Source organism: Terrapene carolina, unplaced genomic scaffold (genome assembly GCF_002925995.2).
Source record: "Terrapene carolina triunguis isolate 2854851 unplaced genomic scaffold, T_m_triunguis-2.0 Scaffold558, whole genome shotgun sequence".
Classification (NCBI taxonomy): Eukaryota; Metazoa; Chordata; order Testudines; family Emydidae; genus Terrapene; species Terrapene triunguis.
The window spans coordinates 3,051,662-3,061,683 of NW_020664909.1; the positions used below are offsets into that span (position 1 = coordinate 3,051,662).

A 10,022-nucleotide genomic window follows, 5' to 3' on the forward strand; every position below is an offset into this window, starting at 1 on the left:
GGGGGGCATGACAGGGCTCAGGACAGAGGGAGTTTGCTGGGAGCAGCTGCTGTCTCAACTTGCTGATCTAATTAAAAAGGCAATGTACTTAAAGTGGGGTCTGCGTACTTAAAGGGGCAATGAGCCTCTCTCTCACACGGTGTGTGTGTGTCTCTATCTCTGTCTGCCTTGTTGTCTCCCCTCCCTCCATTTGTGCTGCCTTGTAGAGTGTGAGGCTACTTTAACAACAATGTGTTAACCCTTGAGGGCTCAGCCGAGTGCTAGTTCATCATTTAGCAGTAAGGCATTCCCTGGGAAATATCCCTCCCTCTTCCACCCTCTAACTTCACCACCTCAACCAAGCTTCACAATCATCATTGCTGTGTTTAGTATTAAATTGTTTAACTTGTACTGTGTATGTATATGTGTGTGTGTGTGTGTGTGTGTGTGTGTATGTATGTGTGTATATATATGTGTGTGTGTGTGTGTGTGTATGTATGTGTGTATATATGTGTGTGTGTGTGTGTGTATATATATATATATATATATATATATAATATGTCTTTTGTCTGGTGAAAAATATTTCCCTGGAACCTAACCCCTCCCTATTTACATTAATTCTTATGGGGAAATTGGATTCGCTTAACATCGTTTCGCTTAAAGTCGCATTTTTCAGGAGCATAACTACAATGTTAAGTGAGGAGTTACTGTAGATGGAGGATGAGGATGGGTAGAAAGGGCACCATGGATGAGCACTTAGGAAAAATAGTGGTCCTGTATTATGGAGGCATCATATTTAAGATCTAAATATGTATTTAAAGACTTATTTTATGCTAAAACAGAGTATGACTTCCCCTTTCACAGATTTCCCTGTTTCCCTAGCCCCTCTGTTTCTCCAAATTTTGTTTCTCTTTCCCCTAAGGTTACAATCTTGGTAATCATCCGCAGTTTTGAACTGCTGTTTTTTCCACATGGTTGCTGGCGGTTGCTAGTGAGCAGTGCAAGGCAGTCCCTTCGCTCAGGGTCTGAATTTGCTGCCTGTGTGGTGCTCCCATCCCCTGCTTTGGCTTGTAGCAAGGGACCTAGGTGGATCCCAAACATTATAATATTGTCCTCAGACCACTGATGTGAACTCCCTTCTTTTCTGTCCATTCTCCATTGTTTTTTCCTATTCCTCCTGCTCTTGCAGCAGCAGAGGAGCAAGCTGTGTCCATGTGTGTACTGTTCCAGGAGCATAGTGAAACTTCCAAGTACCATTTTTTCACTTGGTGTAGCTGAGGGAGCTCTGTATATGAGCACAGGTGTGATGGGAGTATTTTGCTAGGTGGGTCATTTTCACAGGAAAAGGGCATTTCCCATGAGTTTGTGCAAACCCAGGCATGATGCAAGCTTCTCAAAAGCACTTTGCTTCAGTTAGCGAGTCTGGTGCTGATCTCCCCCGAAACAGAATCTGTCAGTTATATTGAATTGAGGGATGTAGACAAGCAGTGATTAGCAGTTAGGTTAAGACTACCAGTCTCAACTACTTGTATGGTTTTAATGATCTGCCAAGGGAGCTTATAGACTGACATGGGCATTTTTATGTAAATAAATCTAATGTATGTAATCTTAAATTGTGTACACTAGGTTTGAAACTGGGACTCCAAATGTGAAATGTTAACTTGTGCAACCTAGACCCAAGAAGACTGTTTATAAAATTAAATGTAACTGTCTAGATAAACTTTCAGTCCCATATTAATAGTGATCTGATGCTTCAATGCTTTTTCAGACTTTTGTGTATATAAAGACTTTTTTGTACTACTTTAGTTAAGTGCTTGCAGTTTCTTTCACTGTTTGTCTTTACGTGCTGTCTGCTGTATATGCAGCAGTGGCGGAGACTGCTGGCACTGTAACTACCCTCCCCATAACAATGCTTTATGAGGTTGCTGCTCCCAACAATCTGCTCAGTAAAAATAGCTCATCTTGGTAAGTTGTTTCGACTTCACCAGGACCTGAAGAAGAGGCAGAAAAACCTGTGAAAACTAAGACTGTTTCTTCCAGTAATGGAGGGGAAAGTTCGAGTCGCAGCGCAGAGAAACGGGTAGCTGATGAAGAAGCTGAAGATTTCACCACAAAGCCTGCTCCTGCCAAAATGTCCAAGTTTGGATTTGGCATAGGCAGTCAGACAACAAAGAAGGCACCTGTGATATCCATCAAACTTGGAGCAAATGTAAGTTGTTTGAACGTTTGGTTTATTTTTAAAGGAAACATAAGATCAAGAAAGTATTTTATTCTTGAGGGACTGACTTGGAGAGAAAGCTAATGAAACTTAATGTGGGTAGGTTGACTAAAAATATTGAAGTTGACGTGGGGAAGCGTTGTAGGGCTTATCCTTTTGTTCTAGTAAGTATTTCAAGGGTATAACACCAATGAGAATTGTTTAGCGTTGTCCAAGAGAGAGCAAGAGTAATGGGACAAAATTAACTCTAAATTGTCCTTGAATATATGAAATAATTCTCTAATAAGATCTAAGCCTGGAATAGCTTCCTGAAGGAGTGCTGGAAGCTTCAGTGCTCAGGACTCTTATAACTAGATACAGGGAAAAAGCACTATATCTTGCACTGACACCTGTGGGTGGACTAGTAATTCTTTGTCATTTTTAACTTCTAAGATACATTTTCCAATGCAAAAGTAGTATCTTTCATTTTTGCTTCTTCTATCACAAGGCCAATTAGTCTAATTTATACAAATGCCTCTTCGGTTTGATTTAAAGATACTAGAATGTAATACGTGCTGAGATCAGTATCTGCAGAATGTACCGGAAAGGGGCTCGTTGCTATGCTACATTTCCAAGAATCCTAATCCTCTCTCCAGGCCAGATTTGATAATTCCTTCTCCTGCTTGTTTATGTGGATGTATTAAATTAAATTGAAGAGGTTTCCAGTTTACCAATCAAATGGATCTTTACTTTTCCCATTGACCAACCTGCTTCATTGTTCACTATTCTGGGACAAGCAAGCATCTGCTTGTTTATAAATGTAATTCTTACACGGTTCTTAAATACCACAGTGAAATGTGCATTATAAATCTCTTAAATAGGTTCAGTTCAATCTCTGTTCCTCAAGAACTCTGTAGGTGCAACTTTACAAACCAGCAGAAGGTAAATAGATTGCTCAGTAGGATGTTTTTCTAAGAGCATGTTGCTTTCAAACCAGAAAAACAAAACAAAACATTTTAGAACATACACAATAGGGTAAACTCAGTCCTTGAAAAATTGACAAAGATGCCTTTTGAGCCACTAGCAAGTTCAGTTGGCTCATAGGATTTCTAGTTCACTGATTCAACTACGTTGGCATTCAAATTTGGGATAATTATTTTTTACCTGCCCTCTGGCCTATCCTAGTGGTCTGTGCTGATGCCTCTAGGGAAGATAAACTTCTTAGCAGCAATTGTTCCTTACAGGTAGGATAATGAATAGATGTGGATGCATCTACACACTGAACCTAATCCTGTGCCTCCCCAGTACCCAATACTGTATGTATGACTATAGAGTGTAAATGTACGCAGAATGTCTCCATAACACTACAGAAGTGAGGAAGCATTGTGCACTAGAGTAGGATGATTCTATGTAACTCAAAGTTATTACCAGCAGTTTAAATTTTCTCATCTTATTTTTCTTCGCAGTAATTAATTTTGATTCCTTTTGCATTACACAGAGTAAAAAAATGTCTCAGATTTTGATAGCTGGATATGCTTTGAATAGAGGTGTCTGTTGGGAAGTGTAAATTGAACTTTTGCCAACAAAGACCCCGTGTGAAACAGTCTGTTACCTTCTGCTTCTGAATTGGAAACATTCGTTAAAAAGCATTTGATTTTTCAATCAAGAAAAATACTAAGACCTATTAAAGTACAAAAAGACAAACATGCTCAGCCTCTTGTGGTTCACAGACTTAAATACTCCAGTGCAGCCTCAGGAATAAAGAACAGATGGGGATATGGCCAAATCCTGTGTGTGTTATTTTTGAGACATAGTTGTCACAAGCTGCTCAGATTCTGATTTAATTTCCCATGTAATGCACCAGTAGCCACATGCCCCTGTAATGTGCGTGTTTGCAAGAAACTAATACATGCTTGTAGGGAATTGAAACCTGGGAGCATCGGACTAGTTCATCAGAAAACATCTTGCCCAAATGGACAGATGCTCCCTTGACCTGTTACTGGAAAACTATTTTCTGTCTGGTTCAGAGAACTATCTTGACTTTTAGTTTAGCCAGTTAGAAATCAACTTATGCATGTCTTAAAAAAAATTGCTTCAATTTCAGTGAAGATGTTGAATGAATTCCATTTTTAAAAAGTCTTGAAAGGTTAAATGGATCCTAGTCAAGTAAGCAGACTTGTCTGATTTCATTTGGTGTGTTTTCAATCTGTTTCAGAAACCTAAAGAGCCTGCTCCCACCCTTGCTCCAAAAACCCTTTCTGTAGCAGCAGTTTTCAATGAAGATGATGATGTAAGTAAATACCACTTGATGGCTGGCACTCACTAAAGAGGGGAACAGTTAGTGCTGGTTAGAGTTAGGCAGTGTGAGTAGGTACTCTGTAAGCTTCTCCACAAAAATGATAATGTGCTATAATTTAGAACTGATCCAGTGTTTCCCTTAAACACATTGTTGGAATTTATTATTATTTATTTTATCATCAGTAATACAGAATACCACCACAAAACCAATTCAACCATAAATTCCTTTATTAAAGCTAAAGGTTGAATGGTGTTTATAGGGACACTTCAAATGGGCCTTAAACGCCTAAGCAGTCATCACACCCATATAGTAACATGCAGTTATAAGCACTGGTCAGATACTTACAACAGGACTAGGCCTAGGGTTCTTGGCTGGCTCCAACACCGGACAGCAGATACTAGCAATGAAATTAATAATTTATCTTTTTAATTACATTATTTATCAGAACCTACATGACTTTAGCACTGCTCCATGCTAAAACCAGTTAGCACCATTCCTGATGATTGGGGTCTTTTCTTCAGACTTTTATAAGTTACCTTTCAGGACCAATCTTTCCAATTAAACCACATTCTTTCAAGGCTTTTCCACAACTGCTTAACCACCCACACTTTACACAAACTGCAAAGCATATACATAAAAATATATGAGCAGTTAACTGACAAAGGTCAATATGTGTGATAATTAGAAATGTTAATAAAATTTCACTAGAAAGGAGACCAGTAATCTCATTTTCACTTATGGAACTTGAGCCCAGATTGCCCTGCCAGAAACCAGTTCAAATTCTCAGCGCTGCTTTGTCTGTGGGTTTGATAATGGGCGGGGCTAGAGTAACTGAAAATAAATGATGCTCCCTCCAGTGAAGAGCAATAATGTGGTGGTAAACAATTCAGCTAATTGGAAAAGGGCATGGAGAGGTTTGCCCTCAGCTGAGTTGGCAGAAACACAAGACTTCAAGTGTGAGATGCAAAAAGAGTTTCCATTCCTCAGCAGGACCAATGGGTTTCTGTAGTGTATTAAGGAAGAGGGGGTAGGGGACACATTTGAACAGGCATATTGGTCACACAAATTAAGACTTTAAAATGGAGTTAAGCAGACAGACAGAGGGCAATGTGGTTGCTTTAGAGCTGACTGTTCAGGAGGTCCTGACTCCTCAACACTTGTTTTCTGTAACTCATCAAGTGCTGTCAATGTTCCTTGGAGTGAGAGGGAGGAGAAAGGCAAATAGATGCTCCTCTTTTTGTGGTTTTAATGTAATTGTCTTCCTCCTGTTGTGTACTGAATCCAAATACTGCTGAGACATTCAGGTATGGGCTACATCTACAGTGTAGTGAGTGACACGTAATACTTTATTTAATGTGTTCCATTTTAAGTTTAATAAAAGATGGGTAATTTAGAATACTTGATGGTACAGTTCTTCACTGATCTATACCATGGCCATGTATTCCTTTGAGGCAAACCCTAGTATGCCTAGTATTTTGCTTGAGTGACTACCATCGATAAGCCTGACTACCACACTTCTGATTCAGTTGCATCTGCCATGCTTCTCTGTCACAAAATACCATTTTATACATAGAGCTGGATACAAAAGTTGGCTTGGCTTGTAAAGAGATTAATGAAGAAACTAAGTAGTTTATTTCTGCACACATTGCAAAAGTGCTTTTCAATTGCCAATCCATTTCCCATCGGGCCCTCTTCCATGTGTGAAATGCTAAATAACCTGTTTAATACTTAGATTGCTAATGTGATGGTATAGAAAAACCTTGGATGAATATGATGTGGTAATGGCTGTGATTGCTGCAGACCTTGTGAGCACAAAGGAGAAGGGAAAAGGGAAGGAAAATTGGGTGGAGGTAGAAGAGGAGACACACAGGAAAGAAGTCCTTAGGGTTGACATCGGTACTATTCCTCTCCCAAGATTTTCCTGATAGTGTGGCATTGCCACTTGTTGGAGCCCTACGCTTACAGAATGTTAAAAGGTCATGAGACAGCTTCTGGGTTGTCATTGCAACATATTATGATACAATGGGCAAGTCTGCCCTAGAAGGCAAATGGCTGAAGGTGATTAACTCATGCTACCAAAACGTAGCCACTGATAAGTCATACTGCATGTTTACTGGCATCTTACTGAATTTGAATATAAATGTCTTTCTCTACAGTGAAAACAACAAGGAGTCCTTGTGGCACCTTAGAGACTAACATTTATTTGGGCATAAGCTTTCGACGAAGCTTATGCCCAAATAAAATTGTCAGTCTCTAAGGTGCCACAAGGACTCCTCATTGTTTTTGTTGATACAGACAAACACGGCTACCACTCTGAAACCTTTCTCTACAGTGTGGATCTACTTATCACATGCAAACTTCTTTACTAGTGTTTATGGCTTTATAGACTAGAGGCAGTGTGTGCTCTAAAACGTATTACTTTCCTGAGAGATTGCTAGCTCCATTCATGTCTGGCTTCTGAATGTTCAACAGAGAAGAATAAAATGTTTAACTATACCCTAACATCCATGTTCTTTCTCTTTAACTAGAGTGAACCAGAAGAAATGCCTCCAGAAGCAAAGATGCGCATGAAGAATATTGGAAGGTAGATCAGCTTTAACCTCATTCTTCCAAAGGAGGGGTGGGAGGGAGTTGAATGGGTGAGGATGATGGACCTTCTACAGTTCAGATTAAGTCCTGCATATGGTCCAGAAATGTAGGATGGGCAAACAGGTTAGTGTAGCTTTCTGTAGAAACGAGACATTACAAATGGAATTCCTCTCATGTTTCAGCTGTGGTTAAATGCAGGCCTGTGGATATGCTCCCATTTAAATACCCCCTTAGCTTTGCCAGATTGGGAAGAGAGAGGTTCTACTTCCTCACACAGGATGGAAATTTGGGTGCAGTTTGTGGTTGTTACTAAAACAAGAAGCAAACTACTTCTGCTCTTCCTGGTTTTTTTTACTATCAAACTCCAGATTTTCCCAGCCCCAAACTGTCTGGTTTTACCCTTCACAGCATAAATATTCCTAGACTGGGTAGTCTGTTCAGAACTTGAATCTCTGCATATGGAAAAAAGAGCTTGGGTTAAATGAGGGGGTGTGGGTTTTTTTTTTTTTTTTTTTAATGAATTTTGCCCCATAAGTAGTAGTTTGGTATGCTATTGTTAAGACACCAGCATAATCTCTCCATATGGGGACTTAACTCTTACTGAGAATAATAGGAGTATATAATGGATTTTACATTCTCTGGACATAACTGTAAACTTATTTTTCTGGCTGCTACAACTTTGAGAGTGTGTGTGAGGGCCAAGTTAGGCTCTAATATAAACATAGGTGTCTTCAGTGAAGTTGCACCCAGAGATGAGGGCTGAGTTTGGGTCTCAGACTTTTAAAATGTTAAACTGCTTTTATTCTCTTTTTTTTAAAAAATTGGTGTCTGTAGGCTTATTATTGAAAGATGCAAAATTGACAGGCCTGGATCCTGTGTTCTTTTTTTATCCATAGAGCCAGTATTCACAGGCAGCAGCAGTGCAGCTTACCTCTCCTGTGTCCCTCTCCCCCTCCCCCCCTTTGCCTGGGTGTCTCGGGCTGATTTTGGAGGGATCAGTTCTGGGGACAGGTGACAATACTGCCACTTGTGACAGACACCTATTCACTGGAAACCAAACTGAGGGAACTAAACTCATTTCACATAAGAAGCCCCTGAAGAGCCATGCCAACAGTTGTAACTTTTGGCCACTCCTGACGCAAGCTGGATGTGAAATAGCAAAGTGAAGCTGAAACACTCGAGTCACACATCCAGTTCTCCCAACTATTTCATTAAACTAATCTCCACATCTAATTGTTATTTTTCAGAGATACACCAACCTCAGCAGGACCAAATTCTTTCAACAAAGGAAAGCATGGGTTTTCTGACAACCAGAAGCTGTGGGAACGGAACATAAAATCTCATCTTGGAAATGTCCCTGAGGATGATGATGATGACTAAATGATATCTGTTGAGATTTGGGTGTGGGGGGGAGGGCAGGGTGTGACATTAAAGGAACAGTTTCCTTTTTTAAGAATGGTCTGAGATTTACCTTTGGAGCCACTTTTTCTAAGGATTGAGTGGTACAATAATAACTGAGTTTGAAATTAGAGGTAATTTATGTTTTGTATACAGATTTCAAGGCATTTGCTAATTTTGTAGTTCTATGTGATTAGTTTCAAAAGGTTACAAATAAAGAAATTGGAAGTGGTACTTTTTTTTTAATTTTTTTGGGGTCACAGCAACTCATACAACAAGGTGGACAAAAAAAGGTTACTGTCTCTTTAATCAGGTTAATGTTGAATGCTACTGCACTCTGGCTTGTAGCTCCCTCTCTATATCAGATGAAACATTTGGATCCTAAGATCACTGTTACAGAGAGGGAGCAGTGCCTTGTGCTTGAAGTGTTATTGGGCTATTCATTTGAACATAAATTTATACAGAGTAGAAATCTTAACAACCTGAATATTTTTCCTCCCCCTCTGGTCACGTTTTGTTCTTCACAAACTAAGAATTGTGTTGCTCTGAGTGCTATGGTAGCTTTAGCTCTAATCTTCCTTTGAAACTTTATGCAAAGTGTGTAATAGTCTATCTGTGGTCTAGTTCATCCTAAGGAAGGGGTCTTAGATACAGTCTCTAAAGAATATTCACTACAGCGTGCTCCTTAGTCAGTAGTACAAGTAGTGCTTGTTAGCATTTCCTTGTGAATTAAATGAATAAGCAAATATTAAGGTAATTATCAATATAGAAAAGCCACCACCAAAAAGATGAAAGTATGTAATTTATTTAAACATATTTGGTTTAAACGTCTTCCTTTATTATACCTAAAAGGAATAAAAGCCACACCAAAAATTCAGAAACTTAGTTTTTGTACTTATCAGCAGTAAGATGCACTTTTTATTTTGACATTTTTAAGTACTCCTCTAGATGCTAAAATATGTTGTGGCTGCAAAGAACACTATCAGGCTTAAAACATATTTTTGTTACCTGCACTACTATTATTTCTGACTAACAGTTCTTAAAAAAATATATATATATTTTTCACTAGGCTGTTAATTTTTTACACCTAGTTTGAGCAATGACATTAGTAATTGGTCAGCTTCATTTTCAGGATTTCATATACTAGTACAGTGCTCTGTTAGGATTTCAAACATGGTGAGGGTTGTCTAAATTCCATTAAGCTATTTTCATTTAATTTAAAAAATTGAGAACATTTGTCTTTAAAAAAAAAAAAAAAAGAAAAAAAATCTAAAAATACTGCATTTTTTGGAGCCTAAACTACCTGATAGTGTCTGCTAGTAAAGTTATTCTTCATGTTTGCAATTGATTGTAAAACTTGTCTATTATTGAATATTCATGAACAGAATCCACCTTAGCTACTTTTCCCCTTAAATCCTTTCCATATGCTAAAGTTGAGTATAGTTGGTGGAGAGGAAAGTGCATCTTTATAGGTTAGAAAAGCACTGACCAATTAGACTCCTGAGTTTAAGTTCTAAATTTTTTGTATTGTGTAGTCTTTTCATTTAAAGTCTGATGCAA

The 10,022-nt window shown here is 38.7% G+C and overlaps 1 protein-coding gene across 3 annotated transcripts in view; it reads left to right on the plus strand.

Moving 5' to 3' along the window:
• Positions 1-9,510, plus strand: part of PCNP (PEST proteolytic signal containing nuclear protein) — a 17,789-nt gene extending 8,279 nt beyond the window's left edge. For 2 of the 3 annotated variants that reach the window (XM_026659008.1, XM_026659007.1), the window contains 4 exons: positions 1,968-2,188; positions 4,392-4,466; positions 7,004-7,059; positions 8,312-9,510. In XM_026659008.1, coding sequence (XP_026514793.1) covers positions 1,968-2,188; positions 4,392-4,466; positions 7,004-7,059; positions 8,312-8,444 — 485 coding nt within the window. In that variant the 3' untranslated portion in view covers positions 8,445-9,510. The remainder of the gene's footprint in view (positions 1-1,967; positions 2,189-4,391; positions 4,467-7,003; positions 7,060-8,311) is intronic. The other variant, XM_026659009.1, reaches the window with a different exon arrangement.
• Positions 9,511-10,022: the final 512 nt, after the last annotated feature.